This window comes from Panicum virgatum, chromosome 1K (assembly GCF_016808335.1).
Source record: "Panicum virgatum strain AP13 chromosome 1K, P.virgatum_v5, whole genome shotgun sequence".
Taxonomy (NCBI): Eukaryota; Viridiplantae; Streptophyta; class Magnoliopsida; order Poales; family Poaceae; genus Panicum; species Panicum virgatum.
Window position 1 is genome coordinate 35,529,780 of NC_053136.1, and position 24,908 is coordinate 35,554,687.

At 45.5% G+C, this 24,908-nt stretch overlaps 2 protein-coding genes across 2 annotated transcripts; one reads left to right on the top strand and one right to left on the bottom strand.

Annotated features, from left to right (window-relative positions):
- Positions 1 to 2,647: 2,647 nt before the first annotated feature.
- On the bottom strand, positions 2,648 to 5,112 carry LOC120654812 (mitochondrial import inner membrane translocase subunit TIM17-1-like). The gene is made up of 3 exons (XM_039932475.1): positions 4,670 to 5,112; positions 3,532 to 3,697; positions 2,648 to 2,875 (listed from the first exon to the last, which is right to left on the bottom strand). Exons 1-3 carry the CDS (start codon positions 5,110 to 5,112, stop codon positions 2,648 to 2,650), a joined length of 837 nt encoding a protein of 278 aa, XP_039788409.1.
- A 15,008-nt stretch (positions 5,113 to 20,120) lies between these two features.
- On the top strand, positions 20,121 to 24,390 carry LOC120704431 (transmembrane 9 superfamily member 1-like). The gene is made up of 12 exons (XM_039988824.1): positions 20,121 to 20,297; positions 20,864 to 21,056; positions 21,145 to 21,249; positions 21,397 to 21,414; positions 21,489 to 21,577; positions 21,664 to 21,816; positions 21,997 to 22,131; positions 22,220 to 22,386; positions 22,939 to 23,033; positions 23,120 to 23,493; positions 23,595 to 23,868; positions 23,943 to 24,390. The coding sequence occupies exons 1-12, from the start codon at positions 20,220 to 20,222 to the stop codon at positions 24,008 to 24,010; spliced, it is 1,749 nt and encodes a 582-aa protein (XP_039844758.1). The 5' UTR covers positions 20,121 to 20,219; the 3' UTR covers positions 24,011 to 24,390.
- The last annotated feature ends 518 nt before the right edge of the window (positions 24,391 to 24,908 follow it).

Below are 24,908 nucleotides of genomic sequence, written 5' to 3' on the forward strand. Positions count from 1 at the left end.
ATTTTATATTCAAAGGGAATCGTTAAAAACTAAGAAGATTTCAAATCTTGTACAAGATTCTTTCTTATTATCGGATCATCCGACCCTATGCAGGATCATCCGGGTCTGAGAAGAACCGGAAGATCCGATGTAAGGCCGGATCATCCGGACCTAATGTTTTTCTGCCAAGTTTTTTAGGAAATTTTTAAACAGCCTTATTCAAACCCCCCCTCTAGGCCTAGTGTCGATCCTTTCAACCAGAGGACTCAATATTTAAGTTCACACTTGGCAAAAAAACTAGTCAGCATACAAGTGATATCAGTTGCAGAAGTTAACAACACAAAGATATTGCCTTGAATTTTTTTTATTTTTAACCTATTTTTCAATTTTATTTTAAAAATAACCCATCCGAACAAATATTTATAGATCCAATCCTTTTGGTCGCACCGGTCCACGTGTCGTGACAAAAACACGTTATCGCGTCATATGCCTTGGCGTGACAAGGTGTGCCACGTTGGCGCGCTTCGGAGCGCTCGGAAGGGGTCTGCCAGCATGTTTTTGTCACGCCACGCGGACCGGTGCAACCAAAAGGATTAGATCTGCAAATATTTATCCGGGCGGGTTATTTTTAAAATAAAATTGAAAAATATGTTAAAAATAAAAATAATAATTCTGCGTTAGGTGATAATACTTTTCTAGAGAGCTTGTCAATGACTATGGTTAAGGATGATTGCATCAACACAGTGCCAATGAAGCTAAACTAGCAGCGTCAAACAGTGATGACCAGGGAAGAAAGAGCAGAGCCGGATAAATAAAATGGAGGACCATTATTCTCATGTTGCAGGATCCTGCCTCTGTGTAAGACAAGATTGCAACACTGTGAATGGAGAAGAGGAACCTAACATCACATTACATAACGAATTCACTATGGTGTGCGGGTGTACCCATCAACAAATGAAAGAAAAAACAGTGGAATACCAGTGGTCTTGCATGGCCCAGGATTAACTAGAGCACAAATCAGAAATGCGACAGCACATAATTCAGAGAAGTACATGAGTGTGCTCTGTGGTGCAAATTTGCTCATTGATATGGGGATTGCAACTAATCTGCTACTTGGGAGGAAGGAGGAATCAAATGTCACTCTTAAATGGGGTCACTTGGACAAACGTATGCGTGTAGAAATAATCTTGACATTGATCAAACAGTACCCCATCATATTTGTTGGAATTTATTCAATAATTCAATGGAAAAGAATTAAAGCCTACTACTAATGCTAGGGAATTATGAGGAGGTAAATATTGATAATTGAGGAGAGTAATGACTGGATTGTTATTGGTGATAAAATAGAGGATTAATGGCTGGTTAATGATGCAAATTGATGGCCATTGTTGCACAAGTGTCCAGGTTCATCCCCCTTCGTCTAGGATCAACTATATAAGGCCAGTCTCAGTGGGAGTTTCATGGGCACAGATAGCTAGACTGGAAACTAGGTAACCGTGTCAGATGAGTTTCATGGTGATGAAATTCTCCTCACATCCCATGAAACTCCAACATTCTCTCTCCTTGCCACGTTAGCAAAATTGATGATATTTAATGTCATGAAACTCTCCATGAAACCCCCACTGAGACTGGCCTAAGGAGACCAGCCCCCTCTCATGTCAACACACCTCAAGCACTCTCTCAGGTACTCCTTCTGAGGAGACCTCTCCCATCTCCCTCTGTTGCTTTCTGCATTCCCATCGCTAGCACTGCACGCACAGTTCTGGTGAGAGCAGACCTCCGGAACCTCTGCACGCTAAAGATCCTGCTCGGAATAGCGGGCAATTAGGTTTTTGGGGAGCGTCTTGACGCGACTGCTCACTTGCTCCTTGAACGACTATGTTCTCTACATCCTGGTGGCCCGAACAACTACGTCCTCTACATCCCGGCGGCCTGAACGACTACTTCATCTACTTCTCGGTGACCGTTCGTGGGACTGCACTGCGAACATCTTCCTGCATCGACGTCGTTCGGTTATATCAAGCAAGGCCAGTCGAATAGCATGTCTATTCCAGCTGGGGACGGCACAACTGGTGCTTCCGGCACTGGTCTCGCCTTGGGGTACACTCTGAAACTCAAGTGTTTCATTCTGTTTATTTTTGTGTTAATCTTGAACACTTGCACATCTTTAGATTCACTCACTATGGTCATAAAAATATTGTTTAATTACATATTTAATTTTGGAATTAAAATATATCTGAACTTGCCTATATTTCTAACAACACTATCATGAAGCAACTCAAATCTAGCAAAGGTCATACCTTTGCACGGTCAGGAATTCATAATGACCAGCATGGTGGCCACATTTTCAACAAAATTTACAAAATCAAATACACGAGAACCAGCAAAATCGAACAAATAAAACGAACCTTTTTTCACTTGGGTTTTTTTATCCATGCCACCGTTATTTTTCAAGTTTTGAAATATATCATTACTATTTGTCTATTCACAACCGTGCCATTACAATTCACTTCTTCTCTGATATATGTCATTACTTACCCTTTCGACGTGTTTCTCAAAATATTCAGACCAAATTGCCCCCTCTTCTCTCTCTTCCCCTCTCCTCCTGTTCTGTTTCCCCGACGCCATGGCCGCCGCCGCCCCGACCAGGTGCCGGGCGTCCTCGGCGTCAGCCGTCCACGAACCGCGCAGTCGTCCTCCAGGTCCGCCCGCAGCCGCGCCTCGTGAGTTCCCGCGCCTCGTCGGACGCCGCGACCACGCCCTCCGGCGGCGCGTCCACCGCCGTCGCGAGGGACCCCATCACGACCCGGAGCTCGGAGGCGGCCACCTTGGCATTTGCCCCCTTCCGGGCGCAGTCGGCGAGCAGGAGCCGCAGCTTCTGCAGCGCCACGTGCAGCTCCGAGAGCCCCAGCACGGCGGTATCAGGCAGCACGGTGGCGCGGAGCGGGGGCGGCGGAGCAGGGGCAGCGGCGCAGGGCCGCGGAGCAGGGCAGCGGCGGAGCAGGTGGGCGGAGCAGAGCAGGGGCAGCGGTGGAGCAGGTACGCGGAGCAGAGCAGGGGCAGCGGCGCGGGGGCGGCGGAGCAGGGGCTGCGGCGTGGAGGGGGAGCGGGGGCGGCGGAGCAGGGGCCGCGGCGTGGAGGGGGGAACGGGGGCGGCGGCACGGAGCAACGGCAGAGCCGGGGCGGCGGAGCAGGGGCGCGAAGCAGAGCAGGGGCAGCGGCGTGGGGGTGCGAAGCAGAGCAGGGGCGCGGAGGGGGGAGCGGGAGCGGCGGCGGGAGCAGGGGCGGTGCAGGGGACGGACGGAGCTGAGCAAGTATAGAGCGAGGGCATTTCTGTCCAATACTAAAATACGGTACCTGGAAAAGCTATCAAATACGTACATATTGGCATAGATCAAAGTTTTTCAAAATAGTAATGGCATTGTTCCAATATCGCGAATAGTAATGGTATATTTCAAAACTTGAAAAATAACGGTGGCACGAATCAAAAAACCCTTTTCACTTTTACTCGAAGGGGGGAACGGCCGTGGGGGGCAAATCCATCTCCAACACCTCCGGCTTCCGATCCCCACCAGCAACCTTGTCCTGCTTCTTCCCGAACAAACTGCCAAGCCACCCAGTCGAGCTCGAGCCAGAGTCAGGGACCGGAACCTCCTGAACCGCGATCGGCGGCGCCGGCGACACTCCCAGGAAGCTAGGTGGTGCGTGCTGGCCAGGTCTAGGTGGTGCGTTCTGGCCAGGATCAGGGTTAAATTTTTCGGTCGAATTTCGCCGAAATTCGGTGTTTTTTTTCGTTTTCGCTAGTTACCGGGAAGAGAAATTTCGGTATTTTTCGCCATTTTTCGTTTTCAAATTTAAAAATTCAAAAATATTTATAAAAAATTCGAAAAAAATATGATAAAAAACTAGGTGTTCTTCTGAGCAAATAGGACTAGAACACACTCAAATCTAAAATCATTTGCTAGGCTAAAATTACATTTTAGTTGAAAAACAAGGTTATTTGTAGTCTAATGAGGTAGAATTTATAGTTTTTTAGTATCCGATGCAGCTTGGCATTTCTCCAGACCCCTCCTTGCTCTATACAAATTACATTTTAGGAATTCTCTATACAAATTGAATCAAACAAAAAATTCAAACACTGTCACATGAATTGATAACCAATTCAAATCATGTTTGTCCTGGATTTAAAACAACTTTCAATTGGATCAACTAATGTCCCTAAAAATTTATAGGAATATCCGCCATAACAAGAATAATAAAAGTCCAGTTGAGGCCTAAGAGAGAAAATGAAAGTTGTCACATGAAATGACAAGACTTTTAATTGGTAGTTTTTGAAATAATTAAATAACTTTCAAACCATTGCTCAAATGAAAAAGTTCCTGAAACAAAAGTTGTAGATCTCGAAAAACTGAACAAAGTTGGTATTCAAAAGTTTTTCATTTGACCTCGGGAACAGTACGAAAATCACAACGGACATCATTTTCCGGTCGAAATCACCGAAATTTCGGTCGAAATCACCGAAATTTCGGTCGGAATTCACCGAAATTTCGTTTTTTGAATTTGAATTCTCTTTCCGTTCGGAATTAGCGAAATTCGGCGAAATTTCGGCCGAAATTTCGTTTCCGGCAAACGGCGGGATTCGGAAAAAAAACGAAAAGGTAAACCCTGGCCAGGATCCTGCCCGGGGTACTGCAGCAGTTCCTCCGGCAGCGGCGGGACGACCAAGACACGGTTGAGCATGATCCCGGCGCCCTCGATGAGCGCGAGGAGGGCGCTGCCGAAGACCGCGGACCTCCCGGCGGCGAGGAGGCCCTGGCGCATGGCGAGCTGGCCGCCGGTGGCGGCGCCGGAGGCGATGGAGTTCCAGGGGTCTTCCTTCTCGCGGGCGTAGACGAGGGCGCAGTCGAAGGTGGAGAAGAGGCCGCCCCAGACGGCGAAGCTGCCGCCGAGGCGCAGCGCGAGCATGCGCGCGGACGTGGCGCCCCCGGCGAGGCGGTGGCCGTTGGGGGAGTTGTAGACGCCCTTGAGGAAGTGGAAGGCGGCGCCGCCCACCGCGCCCATCCCGAAGGCGCCGCCGACGTCGTCGATGATGCGGTCCGGGCAGGGCTCCCGCGACGTCTCCGGAGTGGTCATCTCCTTCGATCCCTCAGGCGGTCCTTGGCGGCCGGGGAAACCCTACGCGGGCGGAGACGGCGCGGATGGCGAGATCGCGATGCCAGGCGGGCGGGAGGCGGGGAGGGGAGGGAGAAGGGTGGTGCGTTCGAGGCTTTGAGCCCACCAGTGTTGGGCTGGGCCCACCAGGTCGTTCCTTTTCTCATTGCACGGCTGGGCTTTGGGCCTCTGATTCTATTGAAACTAGAACATAAGGCGCGCCCTATCCACAGCTTTCTTTTATTGTCTTCAAAAGTAAGTATGTCGCAATTGAAGAAATACTAAAATATTAAAGTAAACGTTATAAATGATACATTTATAACAACATTTCATGCAAATATCTCAATAACATTTGCACTATTGACTAAATGACATGTGCAGATCGTAGATTTTGTCAAGTCATATATTACATTTAGTGGTCAGTATTGATAGCTAGTATATTTTTAGCAAATAGTTTAGAATACCATCTCAAATAAGCGTGGAGTACCAAGATATTAAAGAGGAACTAGTAGAGATGACATAGATTACAGTCATGAGTTATGTAGGCTACAACTGTGCAAACACGAAATGAGCTAGAGCAAAGAAAATATGTAAGTGCAGTTCAGCAAAGAAGCGTGTCAAGTTAAATCAAAGGAGTCTATTTCAGACAAGCCAAATTCTATAAACATATGTTCTAGACAGCTTAATATTAAGTTCCTTTTCCTAAAAAAACAACACACTTACAAGCTATATTTCATAAAATGGAGAGCAAATACTTTGCTGCAATTATTATAAGATTCCTAAACACTCTTACTTATAATTATCTTGTTGAACTACATCGATCTAGTTATGCATGTTCAGAAGTTGCCTACTTATATATCTTTCGTTTCCATATGTATAGGCAACTGATTTGGAATGAATGCCTGATCCATGGGAAAAAGTTTATTAGGTATGCGCTAAGCTGCCTACCTATAAGTACGCTATATACAGCAAGGGCGGGATGGAACGAAAACGTATACGGGAGTTGCGTCGTGCCACGCCGTCGGTGTTCTATTCCACGAGATGGAACGCTCCGGTGCACCAGAGGAGAATCCAACGACGGGCACTGCCTACCGAGAGACTCCATGACCCTATGACCTATCCACCGGGGGAATCTATACGTAGTGTAGGCGTCTGCAACCCTCGTCAATGTAGAAGACCAGCCCACCACTCGGCTAGGTGTACATGCTATCTAAATTGAAGATAAAAAAACTATTTGAGAACATAAATTATTATTTCAAAAATATTTTTTCTAAGGAGAAATGATCATCATAAGAGTCATTGCTGTGAATATAAAACAAAAATATTGAAAAAACAAAATTAAATAAATGTTATAAGAATAAAGAAAAGTGTTCTAGAAAAATATCTAAATATTTTTTTAAATGTAGGCAAGTGTGATTTAGTTTCGAAGAACTCAATGCAGAGATCATTATGGTGTAATTAAAACTTGATTTGGATAACTGGTTTGCAAAATATAAATTTTTTAGTTTGAAGCCTCATCACCCACCCCCGTACGATCAATAAAAATCTCCCTATCTACCGCCAGTCTCTTCTCTTCCTTTTTTCTCAAGCACATGTTTTCTGCTCTTTCACCCACAGTGACTGACAGTGGGGCAACTAAGTCTCCGGTCCACTAGTCGCATGATTCTTTCTATTCTGCACAAGACCACCGGAGTGAGTTCTTGACTGAACAACTGCATGAGCACGGCCATGAGAGTGAACTGCGCAGCTTGATGTGCCGGTGCTGGACTCATGCTGCAGGCAGGGGAGGCTTCCCAGTTCCCACCGCTCGGAGCAGCTGCGACCATGAGCATGAGCGGGGCGACGTGGCGTGCTGCGCATGACCTGCAGGACGCGTGAAATCCTCCCATGCGCAGAGGAGGAACCTGTCTTTAAGAAACCCGATGGATAGTGGATACAACGAGACCTGCTGCACGCAAGACAAGTGGACAACATCGAATGAACGGCGTACTACTAACGCGTACTTGCACGCGTCACTTCCCTGTAGGCTAAATGGCGCAGAGGCTCTCGTTGTCCACGGTTTGGTTAATGGTTCCGCGATTTGGATTTACATGTAGAGTTGAAAAATGATTACCATAATCTAGTCAGTCATTTTAGTTTTCATTACACATGAAAATGTGAAAATTCTTTAGCTGATATATATATATATATACACTCCGCCAGAGCGGCCGTCAGTGTGTCAGTCCTTCACGTGAAGGACTAGTGAAGGGTGCATATGTCCGCACTCGTCATACTCTAAATTCATCTTTTAAAAGAAATATTTCGTCCTGGTCATCAATATTCTTTTTTCTATACCAAGTTCTTCTGCATCATCATCCTCTATATTTCATATTCTATACCAACTATTCTATATTTTATTCAACTATTTTCAACAACCATCTCCTCTCTCATTAATTTTTCTTATTTTCTCCTTTATCTCCTTTCACCCGCTGGCCACTCCACCTCTCTTCCTCTCTACTCCTCCCTCCCCCTCTCTCTTTCCCTCTCTCTGCCCGGCCGACGATGCGAGGTGGGGCTCCGGGGTAGCTCCAAGGCGGCGCGCGGGTGGCCGGGCGGCAGATCCGCGGCGGCACGCGGGAGGCCTGACGGCGGCCCCGGGGCAGCTCCGCAATCGGCAGATCTCGATGGAGCGGGGGACAACACTGTGGCTGGCAGATCTCGACACAACAGGTGGCCCAGCGGCCCCGCACTCGGCCCGATTCACTGGCCCTGCCCCAGACCCTACAGCGGTGGAGGATCCGGGCGCTCCGAGCTCCGAGCCATATGGCGGTGGCCGGATCCTCCCTCCCTCTCCACTCCTCCCCTTCCTCTCTGCCCACCCTTTCCTTCCACGCCAGCTCCTCGAGGCTCCGAGCTGCGGCGGCTGGCCCTCCGCCCCCTCCTCCCTCCTCCCGCCCCCTCCCATGGCGGTGGCGCTGGCGGAGGCCTGCGCGACGGCCATGGCGATCGGATTTGTGCAGGGCATATCGAAGCTGCGGCGGCCGGCCCTCCACCCCCTCCTCCTCCCTCCTCTTTCTCTCCGTCCGGGGAGGACCGGCGGCCGGGACGCTCGGCGGGGCAGAGTGGCAGTGGAGCTGCGGCGGTTGGGGACGAGCGTGGGACGGATGAAGGGGCGCGCGCATGCCAGTTTAGCGCCTCGTTCGTGCCGCGCTTGATATCCAGTGCCGACCGCAGTCCGAGATAATTGCGTATGCATTTAGCGTACCCATTGTAGCAAAATTTACTCTATATCGATACTGGAGGTTTGGGTTGTGGATGTGCTACAGTACCCAGTGCGAGCTGCCTTAGGCTATCAGCACTTGTCATACTGCAAATCCATCCTCTAAAAGGAATTTTCCATTCTGGCCATCGAGATTCTCTACTTCATATCCAGTTCTTCCGCACCCATCCATCCTCTATATCACTACTTTTATACCAACTACCAACCCCGCAGCCTACCTCTCTCTCTCCCTCTCTTTCTCCCTCCCCTCTCTCTACGCTGCTGCACTCCGAGAAGGCGGTGCAGTGTAACAGCCCAGCCCAAAGGTCTGTTGGGCCAAAATAGGTCTTGTGCACATGTGTGTGTGCAAGGTGCTAGGGAGAGCAATTTTAGTCCCATATTGGTTAGGCAAGAAGAGCTAGACCAGCTTAAATAGGTGGCTTGAGGAAGCTAGTTAACTCCAGTTGCAACCTTTCGCGTGAAGCGAGAACGAAAGCTTAAGAGAGTTAATTAGCAGGTGTGATCCATTCAACGTGTAGAGTGGATTTTAGCCAGGTTGTTACATTTGGAATCAGAGCTGGGTTTAGGTGTTGAATTACAACTTTATTGGGCTATAAGGTTGTAATTCAATTCTTTCAAATGCTTTGCATTCATGCACTGACTTGGCATCTCATTACGACTAGAATCGGAAGTCACGGACGCCAGCATCGAATACATCGAGCTGCCGCCCGAGGGACCCGCAGGAGGAGAGGAGGTGATTGTGATCTAGCACGAGCCGAGCTCCAAGTTGAAGTCCCACCTCCCGAAGCTGATCAAGGCAAGCACCAGAGCATCTACGCCCACTTATGTTAGTATTGTATGTACTGCATTTGAATGCTTAAGTCTAGGAGTTGCTTGAAACCCATTTGATACATGATCAACTTCCTTGTTTTAAGAACATCTTTGCCGCCTTCTCAACTAGTTAGATCAAACCATAGTGTCTAAAAGAAACCCACACTAAAAGCAACCAAAGGTCTAGGTATTACTCAAAGGTTCACTTGATATAACAAGGCAATGATTGCTATGAAGGGTGATTGTTGAGTACAGGACAGAAGAGGAGTTCTGGCTCTGTCCTCACTTCTAAAGAAATAATAAAGAACTATGGTATGTTTGACCGTAGATCAAACGTTGAACAAGCTGGCCATATGCTGACATATGGAACCAGTAAGCCCGGTAGCTTGGTTGACCTAAGTACTTGAACCAAGTTGTACCCCCACTCGACGTGGATATAGGTGGCGGGGTCGTAGACTGAAACCTGTGTTGAGATCAGGCCCGATGGGGGGTCCTTCATGGGGGTGCGAACCCGGGTTTTGGTAATTTTGGTTCAGGGTTTAGTATCCTCCTCATGAAAGGTTGCCGCGTGCAGCTTACTGGAAGTTGTACGTGACGTGTGCCCAGTTATCTCCTACAGGATGTAAATCGATTCGAATCGCCGCAATTCTCGGATATGAATGCTGTTTGATCTCGCTTAAACATCGTAACTAATTGCGATGCAACCAGTATAAAAGTTGTTGCTTGTGAACCTAGAGTTATCATGATGACTATGAATTAGGGTTATTCTCAAGTCTAGTATCAGTATATAGTCTCAATTTAGGAAGTTACTGTTTTGAGTCCAAACTTTTGAACCAATATACCAGTCCACTCTAAATGGTCTTGCATACTCCTTGATCTTTTACTTTTATTTTCAGTTAGTCGGGTCAGTCTTGCTTAGTACCTTTTTGTACTCAGTGTTTGAGCTTAAATGTTTTTTTTTCAGTTCTGCCGGAGGAGCCTCAGGAGTAGAGCACCAAGACTCAGAGAGTATGTTAAGTCCATACCTCTCTGAATGTTTTATAAACTCGTTGTAATATATGAACTTGTATGGCAACAATCCCTAAGACTGTAGGTGTACTCTTTGAAAACTCTATAGAATCAGTATGCATTAAGTTTGTTCTTATATTGTAATAACACTTTCCTAGTTTTATGTTCTATAATAAATGCCTGTGTGTAATATCAGAAGCTATATGCTAAGTGATCCCGTATGCATGTTTATGGAACGGTTGTATGGTGGAAAGTTCGGGTGAAGCCCGATGGACTACCGTATTTATTCCGTTTTAAGAGCGTTGACTAGATTATCAATGATCGGGCGCTCTTAAGCCGAGATAAATTGGGCGGTTCATCCACATGTAGGAGGTGCTGGCAGGGCGATGGTGGGGCGGACGAGCACGTGCTGGAGGGAGGAGCTAGCCATCATGGAGAAGGACTCGCACGCGTCGCTAACACAGCTAGAAAAAGTGACATTAGTACCAGGCGGGCAGAGCCTTTGGTACTGGCTGTGGCAGCCGGTATCGGCCGTATAGTCTCCTCTACCATCCCATCCATAAAACACATGTGAGTACATTGAAGATGCTATCCTTTTGAAATAACCAAGACGGACCATTTAGTACCGGGCCATAATACCACCCGGTACTAAATGCCTAAATGGTGGCATTTAGTACCGGGTGATGCTATGGCCTGGTACTATGGTACGGTGACTTTTAGTATCGGGTGGTGTTAAAAATCGGTACTAAATATCTTCGAGGGGCAGAGTGTTGTAGAACCGATATTAAATTAATATTATTGGGTTTAAAGCAATCGGTACTGATCGGAGGTGGATGAATAACTATTTTTCCACTAGTGTGAAGGCCAACGGCCGCTCCAAACACCACCGCCAAGATTTCTTCTATCACTGGAGTATGGAGGGCAGCACTTTCACGACCTGAGTACTTGACCCCCGTACAAAGTTTATAGCTACCTAGTGATCAGGCAGTGGCAACTGTTACTAACCTCCGTGGGCCAATAGCGAGGCCAAAAAAAAAAAGAGCCGTATTGCTTTTTATATAGCGTCTCTGAACTTCTTTTCATTTTTGATTGGCTGCAAATTGTAACCCAATCTGTTATAGATGGGTCACTTTGTGTTGCTGCCTTAATTTCGTGTGTCAACGTGCCCCCTACTTTTTTTCTCGAATACGCGCGCAGCGTATCATTGTATTAAAACAAAGTAGAAATTAGTTTTCGGTTACAACCCAAATGGAACAGACTCCAAATGGACACAAGCCGGCAAACCAGCTGAACACAATCCGAAAGATAAACTCTCACGTGAACTACTCACATCTCGCACAACCTAAACGACTGACTTTAAACGTAGTCCTCAATCAACGCTCCTGTTAGAAATCTAGGCAATTTTCGGTATATTTTAATTCCAAAATTAAATGTATAAACTAGCAATATTTCTATGACTTTAAGGAGTAAAATAAAACATGTGAACATGTTTATACTTATCACACATATAAGCATAAACAATATAAATAACCAAAGTTTCAGGGAGTACCCTAAAGCGGGGCCGTTGCCGGAGACATTGGCTGCGCTGTTACCAACTGGAGTAGACATCTACTCGGTTGGCCTCAGTCGAAGTAGTCGAACTAAATCGGTGCAGGAAGAAGTTCGCAGTGCAGTCCCACGAACGGTCACCAAGATGTAGTCGACGTAGTCGTTCGGCCACCAGAATGTAGTCGACGTAGTCGTTCGGCTCGTCCACCAGGAAGTAGTCGTACAATCGGGCAAAGCCTTAGTATTTTTGAGCAGTCACGCTAAAGCGTTACCCAAAAACCTGATTGCCCGCCTATCCCGTGCAGGATCTCAAGGCGAGCAAGGTTTCGGAGGCCTGCTCACGCTAATTCTGTGCGCGCAGAAATTAGCGTTGGGGAACTCAGTTGTTGCAACTGGAGAGGGAGAAGAGAGGAGCCGAGTTGCCTCAGTGCTCTGGTGCAGGATGGATGAGGGGAATGGCACTCCTTATATAGTGACTCAGGTGCTCAGGTTCGTTGAACCTGGACACCATCAGAGTCATTTAGGTGATGCGGTTATGGCCATTAATTACAGATTTAATTGCACGTTTAATCGCACGATTAATTGCTGTCAACGGCAAAATAGCCATCACATCACACCGCGCCGCGCCGCGCCACGCCGCACCGCACCGCACCGCACCGCACCGCACCGCACCGCCCGTCCGGCCGGCCGCGCCGCGCCGCGCCGCGCCTCGCCTCGGCCTCGGCCTCGGCCTCGGCCCGGCCCGGCCCGGCTCGGCGAGGCGAGCGAGCGCGCGCGCGTGTGGTTCACCGTCCTCCTCTTACCGGCTTCACAAGTGGTGTACAAGAAGTCCACCTTTTAAGTCGGTTGAGATCCTCCTCAATTCCCGGTACGGAATTAAACATTGATTCCCTAGCATTAATAGTGGGCTTTAAATTCTTTTAATGCTTTAGAATAAATGGGCCAAGCCCATTACTCCAACAATCCCCACCAAGAAATTTAAGCCACACTAGAAATACCCTCATTCTCTCATTGATATACCAGTATTCGACAGAGACTGTTAAGTTGAACTTCCATCTAGGACAAAGGCTGCACTTATTCACAACTGTGCAATGGACTATGCCTTAAATTGCCAGTTTTGTGCAAACAAGTTTGACCAGAGCCCTACACTGGTACTAGGCTGCAAAAGCATCCCCGCGGTTTGGAGCTTATAAGTCATACTCCAGGCCCTTCATGAGTTTCTAGAGAATACCCAATTCTCATAGACCATGACCAGTGGTCAAACTCATATAGGTGTGTTCCTTTCAGATGTTCTGTAGGACAACATCTTTGTTTCAAGAAAACAACTCATTTGTTTAAAAGAAACCACCTGGCACACATTAAGGTATAGACCAACCTGCCATACAGATTAGAAGAGAAATGCACCTTATACACGGAATGAGCCCTTTTCACAAAGGTTCTCTTCTCACAGTCAGACTTTAGTTTGTTTCACCATCCTAATTCACGGGATCTCCGATCACATAGGACAGGTTTCCACTATAGAATGACTCACGTGGGTCTCAAGCCCAATTCCATAGATGCATTGTCTATCACATTTCGTGAAAGACCCTTTGTAAACTGATCTGCCAGATTTTTAGTCGTCTGAACATAGTCCAGGGCTATAACTCCGGAGTTTCTCAATTTTCTGACAGATTTCAACCGCCTTTTCACATGTCTAGATGACTTCATGTTATCCTTTGAACTATTCACCTTGACAATTACCGTTTGATTGTCACAGTTCATTAGGATTGCCGGTAACGGTTTTTCAACTATCGGCAAGTCCATAAGGAGCTCACGAAGCCACTCAGCCTCAACAGTGGCGGTATCTAATGCTGTGAGTTCTGCTTCCATAGTTGACCTCGTTAAGATGGTCTGCTTGCAAGACTTCCAGGAAACAGCTCCACCACCAAGTGTAAACACATATCCACTTGTGGCCTTTATCTCATCAGCATCAGAAATCCAATTTGAATCACTATACCCTTCTAGTACCCTTGGGTACCCGGTGTAGTGAATTCCATAGTTCATTGTCCCCTTCAGATAGCGCATTACTCTTTCAAGACCCTTCCAATGATCATCTCCCGGGTTTGAAACAAACCGGCTCAATTTGCTTACAGCAAACGAGATATCAGGTCTTGTAGCGCTCGCTAAATACATTAATGAACCAATGATCTGAGAATATCTCAGCTGATCTCGCATTATCCTTTTGTTCTTTCTAAGAATTAAACTGGCATCATATGGTGTTGAGACAGGTTTATAGTCACTATAACCAAAGCGACTTAACACCTTCTCCACATAGTGAGACTGTGTAAGAATCACCCCACCATTGATCTCTTTTACCAGCTTTATATTAAGGATAACATCAGCTTCTCCCAGATCCTTCATCTCAAAATTTTGAGATAAAAACTCTTTGACTTCCTTAATCACATTAAGGCTAGTGCCAAAGATCAGTATGTCATCCACATACAAGCACAAAATCACTCCTTCAGCCCCACCATAGCGATAGTACACACATCTGTCAGCTTCGTTCACAACAAAGCCGGCAGAGGTCAAAGTTCTATCAAACTTTTCATGCCACTGCTTAGGCGCTTGCTTGAGACCATATAAAGATTTTAACAACTTACAAACCATTCCTTCTTGACCCTTTGATACAAACCCATCCGGCTGATCCATATAGATCTCCTCTTCTAACTCTCCATTGAGGAAAGCCGTCTTAACGTCCATCTGATGAACGAGAAGACCATAAGAGGCTGCCAAGGAAAGTAACACTCGAATTGTGGTCAATCGGGCAACTGGTGAATAAGTGTCAAAGAAATCTTCTCCTTCTTTTTGTGTTTAACCCTTGGCCACAAGCCTAGCCTTGTACTTTTCAATAGTACCATCTGGCCTAAGCTTTTTCATGAACACCCACTTGCATCCAACCGGTTTACATCCATAAGGACGTTCAACGACCTCCCAGGTTCCATTAGACATAATAGAATCCATCTCACTCCTTACTGCTTCCTTCCAATAGTCAGCATCAGGAGATGAATATGCCTCTTCAATGGTTCTGGGTGTATCATCTATGAGGTATACAATGAAATCATCACCAAAAGACTTTACAGTCCTTTGTCTCTTGCTCTTTCTCGGAGCATCATTGTTATCCTCCTCAGAATTTTCTACAAGTGTATGTTCATTGTGTTCTATCGGCTCAGCAGAGCCATCATCCTTGATGAACTCTTGCCTAGATGAACTTGTTTCATCTCTCATGGGAAAAATGTTTTCAAAAAATGTAGCATCTCTGGACTCCATTATAGTACCAACATGCATGTCAGGTACTCCAGATTTCACTATTAAAAATCTATATCCAACGCTGTGAATAGCATAACCTAGAAAGATACAATCCACAGTTTTAGGTCCAAGCTTACGTTTCTTGGTTATTGGCACACTCACTTTTGCCAAACAACCCCATGTACGTAAGTATGACAGTGTTGGCCTTTTCTTCTCCCATTCCTCGAAAGGAGTTATCTCTTTATTCTTTGTAGGAACACGGTTTAGGACATGACATGCAGTCAATATAGCCTCACCCCACCATTCATTGGAAAGTCCCGCTGTATCTAACATGGCGTTAACCAAATCCGTTAGAGTGCGGTTCTTTCTTTCGGCAACCCCATTTGACTGAGGTGAATAGGGAGGCGTCCTCTCATGAATAATACCATGTTCCTCGCAGAATAAAGTAAATAAGTTTGAGAAATACTCGCCACCACGATCTGACCTAACTCTTTTGATCTTTCTCTCAAGTTGGTTTTCTACTTCAGCTTTATAGATTTTAAAGTAGTGTAAAGCTTCATCTTTTGACTTCAACAAATAGATGTAACAAAATCTAGTACTATCATCAATCAAAGTCATGAAATATTTTTTACCACCTTTTGTCAACACTCCATTCATTTCGCACAAATCGGAATGAATTAATTCTAAGGGTGCCAAGCTCCTTGCCTTCGCGATCTTATGAGGCTTACGAGTTTGTTTTGATTCAACACATACATGACACTTAGAATTTTTGACAAAAGTGAACTTTGGAATTAAGCTCAAATTAGCTAAGCGCATCATACAACCAAAATTAACGTGACAAAGCCTCGAATGCCAAACATTTGTTTCATCAACGTTAATAACATTGTATGCAATTTTATTACAAACATCAGACAAAGAAAGACGGAACAAACCTCCGCTTTCATAACCTTTTCCAACAAAAGTACCAAACTTAGACAAGATACATTTATTGGACTCAAAGACTAATTTGAAACCATCTCTACACAGTAGAGAGCCGCTGACTAAATTCTTCTTGATGGTGGGGACATGCTGCACGTTCTTCAGCTGCACGGTCTTCCCCGAAGTAAACTTCAGATTTACCGTACCAACACCAAGAACACGCGCATGTGATCCGTTCCCCATCAGCAAGGAGGAAGTCCCGCCGGTCTGGTAAGAAGAGAACAAAGAAGCATCAGCACAAACATGAATATTAGCACCAGTATCAACCCACCACTCGGGTGAACCAAAGACTGAAAGAACAGTAGGTAATAAATTACCGTACCCCGAAGTTTCTCCAGGCTCGCTAATAACCATGTTGGCGGAGTTGTTGCCTTTGCGGTTCGGACACTTTGCAGCAAAGTGATCCGTACTAGCGCACACATAGCAAGCTCCCGTCTTCTTCTTCTTCTTAAAAGTGGTTGTCTTCTTAGTCTTTGGTTGGTTCTGCGGTGGCTTTTTCTTGTTCTTGTTGGAGTTGTTCTTCTGAACAAGATTGGCACTTGAAGCACCAACAACTCCTTTCCCACGTATGTCCTTTGCTCTCGCCTTCTCCTCAACATCAAGAGTCCCTATGAGTCCATCTATTGTGAACTCCTGTCTCTTATGTTTTAGAGAAGTAGCAAAGTCCCTCCAAGAAGGTGGCAGCTTAGAGATTATACCTCCAGCCACAAACTTATTGGGTAACACACATGGGGACTCTTTGCTGCAATTTTTGAGATCTTTTGCCAGAGTATGTATTTCATGAGCCTGTTCCACTACAGAACGGTCTTCGACCATCCTGTACTCAAGGAACTGCTCCATGATATACAACTCACTCCCGGCGTCAGATACTCCATATTGAGCCTCAAGAGCATCCCACAAAGCTTTGCCAGTTGGCAGCCGGATATAAGAATCCACCAGGTTATCACCGAGAACACTAATGATCAAGCCTCGAAAGAGGATATCAGCCTCATCGAACGCACTCCCTTCCTCTGGAGAGAATTGTTCAGGCTTACCCTCTTTCACATGGATCACTCTCGATAATGTTAACCACAGTATAAGCCGCTCTTGCCAACGTTTGTAATTTGAACCATCAAAAGGTGATGGTTTGATTGATGCAGCAAAGCTAGATACCGAAAGCCTATTAACATAATCAGGTTTTTGGATTGTTAGAAATCTAGGCAATTTTCGGTATATTTTAATTCCAAAATTAAATGTATAAACTAGCAATATTTCTATGACTTTAAGGAGTAAAATAAAACATGTGAACATGTTTATACTTATCACACATATAAGCATAAACAATATAAATAACCAAAGTTTCAGGGAGTACCCTAAAGCGGGGCCGTTGCCGGAGGCATTGGCTGCGCTGTTACCAACTGGAGTAGACATCTACTCGGTTGGCCTCAGTCGAAGTAGTCGAACTAAATCGGTGCAGGAAGAAGTTCGCAGTGCAGTCCCACGAACGGTCACCAAGATGTAGTCGACGTAGTCGTTCGGCCACCAGAATGTAGTCGACGTAGTCGTTCGGCTCGTCCACCAGGAAGTAGTCGTACAATCGGGCAAAGCCTTAGTATTTTTGAGCAGTCACGCTAAAGCGTTACCCAAAAACCTGATTGCCCGCCTATCCCGTGCAGGATCTCAAGGCGAGCAAGGTTTCGGAGGCCTGCTCACGCTAATTCTGTGCGCGCAGAAATTAGCGTTGGGGAACTCAGTTGTTGCAACTGGAGAGGGAGAAGAGAGGAGCCGAGTTGCCTCAGTGCTCTGGTGCAGGATGGATGAGGGGAATGGCACTCCTTATATAGTGACTCAGGTGCTCAGGTTCGTTGAACCTGGACACCATCAGAGTCATTTAGGTGATGCGGTTATGGCCATTAATAACAGATTTAATTGCACGTTTAATCGCACGATTAATTGCTGTCAACGGCAAAATAGCCGCCGCGCCGCGCCGCGCCGCGGCCACGACCACGGCCCGGCCCGGCTCGGCGAGGCGAGCGAGCGCGCGCGCGTGTGGTTCACCGTCCTCCTCTTACCGGCTTCACAAGTGGTGTACAAGAAGTCCACCTTTTAAGTCGGTTGAGATCCTCCTCAATTCCCGGTACGGAATTAAACATTGATTCCCTAGCATTAATAGTGGGCTTTAAATTCTTTTAATGCTTTAGAATAAATGGGCCAAGCCCATTACTCCAACAGCTCCATCCCATGAAGGGAGAGCTCTTGCTCTTGTTCTTCAACATTGGAAACATGTCCTGCAATGTGTCCACGTGGTGCGGCGGATATTCGCGGAAGAAGTTCTCCACCACTTGCTCTTCCGAAGCCGCCAAGAGCAGAGGCGCACCAACCTCACCGAGTCGGCGTATCAAGAGCACCGTCCCTCGCTTTGCCGGCTTAATAGCCGAGAGAGGATCCAAAGCTTGGCGACGACTTCGTCTAGGGCCATATGCCTCAGACGAAGACAGCTGAGGAGGCGCGTCGACCAGGACAGGGTCAACTCGACGACGACTGCCCCTACCTAACGGATGGTCGGTGATTCTGCGCACGACAGGAACGCGAAGTAGAAACGGCCTTGGTGTTCGTTCTGCAAAGAAAGCCAGCTGAATCAGCTTGCTCGGCCCATGTTTTGCTTTGGTGGCTGTTTGTTTGCTGGGATAAAGTTTAGCCGCTATTATATTAAAGAGAATTTTATTATTTAAAAATATTAAATAAAATATGCTTATAAATTTTTTTTGACAGAGGAGTGCTAATTCATGAGGCGAATCTAATGAGCGTAATTAATTCATGATTTGCTACAGTGATGCTATAGTAATCATCTTCTGATTACGAATTAATATACCTCGTTCGTCTCTCAGTTTAGCTACAATACTCTGTAATTATTTTTGTAATTAAATTTTATTTAATATTTCAAAATAGTAAAATTCTCAGACTAGTAAAATTCACTTGTCCCTGTGAAAGGAAAAAAAATTGCAGCGTGATCTGAGATTCCCAGTGCGCGGCGCGTGCCGTGCAGCCGTGGTAAAGGCAATGACTTGCGTACGTGGATCCGCTCGTGAGTCATGACATGTGACCGGGCACTTTTCGTGCTTTGAGCTCCAGAGACCACCTTCGCGTCCGGAAATACAAAACCCTAATAGCGGTAGTTCTAATTCAGTAAAAAAAAAGTAAAATATACCGGTAACTCCTAAATTTGCGAGGGCACGAGCTACTCCAACAGCCTCTGTAAATACAATAGGCTCTGTAAATTAAATTTGGCTAAACTGTTGTAAAATTATGATACAATAGGCTCTTTTTTCTCCTTCACTCGGTATCTCTCTAGCCATTCCCGTGTTGCCTCGCCATCTTTCTCGAGCCGTGGGGACCCTCTATCTTGCGCGTAGAGCGATTTCATGTACCGCTCCTGCCGTTTCGCGCCCCTCCCGGCCTGGTGCCCTTGGCGGTGGCGGCCCAGCAGGTTCGCTGCCGCACTACCCCCACAAACACGACGCGCGGCCGCTGTGGTAGAACCCGGCGCCGGCGGCGGGCATGATCTCGACCGTCGTGCTGGCGCCACCCATGCCGATTCTCGCGAGCCTAGAGGCGGCAACTAGCAGGTTCTCGGAGGCAAACCTGCTGGGGTAGGGCGGCGAGCTCCTCGGTAACTGCGCTCTTGGGCAACAGTGAGTTGGGGGAGAAGAGAGTTGGATATGAAGAGAGTTGGATATGAAGAGTGAGATTTGACTAGTTTATTGGAGTGTGGTCAAATATAAAATAGATCTTAGCTAAATGGGAATATAGAGAGTGAAATTTGGCTAGATTTTTGGACATGTTGTAAATGTTATATCCATCAACTTTAAAACTGAAAACTTTAACAACGTATTTTTGGATCTAAATATTCACGCAGATCCATACATACCATAGTGTGAAAGCAAAAGAAAAAATAAAATAACGAACAGGCAAAAGATACTCCAAAAAGAATCTGCAAAAAGAAAAAGAAAAATAAAACGAGAAAAACCTGACGGTCTCCCTGTGTAGTCTGCACGACTGCTGCAGCACGACGTGTTTGTAGTTTGTACACTTGCCTCAAAAACCTCCGGCTGCCCTGGCCTGACCCCTCTGCACGCCTCTCCAGCACGCAAGCGGGGAAAAGAGCAGAGACACGAGCACCGCCCAGCGCCGCGCCGGCCCGGCCCGGCCATTCACTCCGCCAATGGCCTCCGCCGGCGGCGCCGCGCTCGCGCTCCTCGTCCTCCTCCCCGTCGCCGCGGCCTCCGACTCCGACCACAAGGTGGGTTACCCGGCCGGCGCGTCCCACCCCCACGCCTCTCGCTCGGTCACAAGCGAGCGCGCGCGCGCTAGCTGCATGCGCGTCGGCAAACCAGCTTCCTGGTGCCGTGCCCTCCCTGCCGCGGCGGCGGGCTCGGTCCGAGTGCTAGCCTCCGCCCCGCCGCAAGATCCGCGCTCGCTCTGGGGTCAGATCTGCGTGGCGCCGGGCCTGGGCGGGCGGGATCTCTGGGTGGCACGCCCGCGGGATCGAGCCGTCGTGCGGGCGCAGGGCGCTAGATCTTACCTTTGCCAGTGGCGGAGTGCGGATTGGTAGTGAAAATGAGTGCGGCCTGTGTTGATTGTTACGGAGTAAACCTCAACGTTCGACCTGTTCAAGTGCATGTTCTAGGACTGTATTATATTCAGCTACCTATTGCTTGTGATACGTAATGTATTTGGTCTGCAATGCCTGGCCTCTAATCGTGTGATTTATGTGACTTTGATGCCTGTTGTGTGCTACGGAAAGAGGATTTTCCGTCAGGAAGTTGTTTCATTCTTCGACCTGATCACTGCTGCTGTTTCTTGCAGTACCGAGCCGATGAGCCCGTGACGCTCTGGGTGAACAAGGTTGGCCCGTACAACAACCCGCAGGAGACGTACAACTACTACAGCCTCCCGTTCTGCCATGCAACAGAAAACCATGTGCACAAGTGGGGAGGGCTTGGTGAGGTCCTCGGTGGGAATGAACTCATCGACAGCCAGATTGACATAAAGTTCAGGAGTGAGTGAGCTATGCATTGTTCCGTGTCCTGCTTCAGTACTTCAACATTGAAGTGGGAAGGTGCACTGACTATCATGCTTTGTCTCAGAGAATGTGGACAAGGGCACCATTTGTTCTCTTGATCTTGATGCTGACAGGGCCAAGCAATTATCAGATGCAATTGAAAACTCATATTGGTTCGAATTCTTCATAGGTAAGTTACCTATTCTTCATTTAGATTAAACAATGTGCCTGCCGACTGACTTAATTGATAATTAGATTTATATGCACTTCATCTACTGACATAAAACTGATTTCCTTTTCTGGATATGCCATCATCTGCTACTGTGCTGCATTCAAGATGATTTGCCTCTGTGGGGTATGTGTGTACTCCTCATGCTATTTATATGCTCTTTAAGATCTTCTGTAGCCTTATCTTTTTCAGATCTTCAGGTTTTGTTGGAGAGGCAGACAGAAACAATGATAACAAATATTTCCTTTTCACCCACAAGAATATTGTCATCAGATACAATGGCAATCAGGTTTGTGTTTAACTAACACGAGCTTATATCACTTTCCTTCACATAATGGTGATTTCTTACCATCCTTGCTACTTTTGTTCCTGCAGATTATCCATGTTAATCTTACTCAAGAAAGTCCAAAGCTTATTGATGCGAATAAGGCAATGGACATGACATATTCTGTCAAGTGGGAACCAACAAACATAACATTTGCTCATCGCTTTGATGTGTACCTGGACTATCCTTTCTTTGAACATCAGGTAAATGGTATATCATTTTGCAATTAAAGCAAACATTCATGGCTCTTGGGAACTAAAATTTACAATACCAATTTTTCACTACAATCATTTTCTTTAACTGTGTCCGACATATTATAATTGGCACGCAGCATATATTCTTGATTTTCTTTCTCTGATCATGGATATTGCCTGTGGTTGCAGATTCACTGGTTCTCAATTTTCAATTCTTTCATGATGGTTATCTTTCTCACTGGACTAGTGTCAATGATACTGATGCGGACTCTCAGAAATGATTATGCAAAATATGCTCGTGATGATGATGATATTGAAACTCTGGTAATTTTCTATACAGATGATATGCATATACTATTCTTTCAGTAATGTTTTAAAAATTCAGCTTTTGATATACTTTATCATGTATCAGGAAAGAGATGTTAATGAAGAATCTGGATGGAAGCTTGTGCATGGTGATGTTTTCAGGCCTCCTAGAAATCTGGTTCTTCTGTCATCTCTTGTCGGTATTGGCACACAGTTGGCAGCACTTATTCTGCTAGTAATTTTGCTGGCAATCATTGGAATGTTGTACGTTGGGTATGCACATAATTACAATGTTGCTTCATAAAATACCTTTCTCTTTACATGCAGCTTCCAGTAAAGCCAGTATTGTAATGAATCTGCCAGAATTGGTATTGTTTCTTTATACTTTGCCTTTCCAAAGGTCAAATACATTTGATGTTACAAACATAAAACTTGCTAAATCCCATATTTCCTATAAGTAGAACCATTGAGTAGCATAGTCTGGTTGTTTTTTGTGCTGCAGCCTCATCCCAGAGATGTAATGCTTGAAGAGTCTTCTAAGGAAATCCAGACCCATTTCCTTAATCTGTCCCCTTGCTATTTAACTACTTAAAGTGTTCCTATGGTCTCCAAAAAGAAAAGAAAAAAGTGTTCCTAGGAAAACTTTGTGCCCCACCATAACCCTAGTAATTCTTGATGTTTATGTATATTTAGAAAACATCTTACCTATATCACAAGCAACTGCACAATATAAAGCATGCTGATTCTACTTTGTTTTCTTGAAGGATAATTGTACTTAGTTATGCTACTAAAAATGTCACTCACCATGTGTTCTTATTTTGCCAGGCGAGGAGCTATTGTCACAACATTCATTGTTTGTTATGCTCTTACTTCGTTCATCTCTGGATACATCAGTGGTGCACTATACTCACGGCATGGGGGTATGGGCTTATTTGTCATGTAAAATGGGACTGCATTCCTATGTTTCTTATGAGGTCCTGACTTAAATCCCTTTTTTGATGAGCAGGGAAAAACTGGATCAAGGCGATGGCCATGACAGCATCATTTTTCCCATTTATGTGCTTTGGAATTGGTCTAGTGCTTAACACTATTGCTATATTCTACGGATCATTAGCTGCCATACCATTTGGTACAATGGTGGTTGTTTTTATCCTGTGGGCCTTCATCTCTTTCCCTCTTGCTCTTTCGGGAACTGTTGTTGGTAGAAACTGGAGCGGCACCCCAAACAATCCATGCAGAGTAAAGACTATCCCTCGTCCCATTCCTGAGAAGAAATGGTACCTCACACCATCTGTTATTGCACTTATGGGAGGACTGCTTCCTTTTGGTAGTATCTTCATTGAGATGTACTTTGTCTTCACATCGTTTTGGAACTATAAGGTATGGAGTACTATTCTGTTTTGTTCATCGTTATTGTTTCATTACTAAGGAGGCTTGGGATTAATGCTGACGCCTCTTCATTTTTTATCAAATATTGACAGGTGTACTATGTTTATGGGTTCATGTTGCTGGTCTTTCTGATTCTCATAGTTGTAACCATCTGTGTAACAATTGTTGGTACATATTTCTTGCTAAACGCTGAGAACTACCACTGGCAGTGGACTTCATTCTTCTCTGCTGCTTCCACTGCTGTATATGTTTACCTCTACTCCTTATATTATTACCACATGAAGACCAAGATGTCAGGCTTCTTTCAGACGAGCTTCTACTTCGGCTACACCCTAATGTTCTGCTTAGGCTTAGGAACACTATGTGGTAAGATCTTCTGCGCTCAATATGTGCAAACTCCAGTGTGATTTCAATTGATGTTGTTTGGTTGTTTAATCCAGGTGCCGTAGGATATCTTGGATCGACATTGTTTGTGAGGAGGATCTACAGGAATATAAAGTGTGACTAAATGAAGAAAATGTCAACCAGAATCCTGAGTGGGGAAGGAAACTGCATACCAGGCCTTGTTTCTTTGAAGACCATTCATTCATCTATCTGCCGCCAAGAAGCCAGGGTGTTTTTTTTTTTGTGGAATATGATTTTTTGGGACGAGCTGCAAGCCCTTCACTTGTCCTCTTTGTTTCTCTTTGATCTCGCTTGGGGCGATAAATTTTCATGTTAGTTATATAGCAGCATTGTAGTTGTTGATTAGGAGCTCTAGTATATATTACAATTGTTATTCCTGAACAGCTGAACCCATTGGAACCTGTATTGATGGGTATAAACTGTAACATCCACGTTACCTGATGTATGATGATAAACACAATTCCAAAAGATCAATCCTTTTCAGCCTTAAGCTTAAGCATTTTGAGAGGATAAATCATGAGGTAAATTACAAAAAAAAGGCTCGGTTTGTGTAACTGGAAGTGAAATTAGATTAACACTGTCTCAAAGATAATCTGGAAATTGGTACCCATTGGAATCTCTGACAGTATGTCCACCTCGGATATTTCCCCTAAAATTACTTGGGTCGTTGTACTATTTTGCAGTCAACTGAAGTTTTTTTTTGTGGCGAAATGAAAACATGTTAAATGTTCAACACGTTGCTATAAATACTGACTACTGAGAAATGAAATGGACAGCAAACTTAAAGTTTGATCTGAACAGCAGCATTTTTTTATTGTAGTCCAAAACTATTCGAAATTGAAACCAATCCTTGAGATCCTACCGGGAAACGTGAGAAATTTATCGGAATTTAAGAGAAATCATTTTAATTTTCACACGAATCAGGATTTTAGAGAAAATATTTAAATTTCCATATGAATCCAGAGTTTTAGAGAGGACTAGAATTATATGATAAGATACGC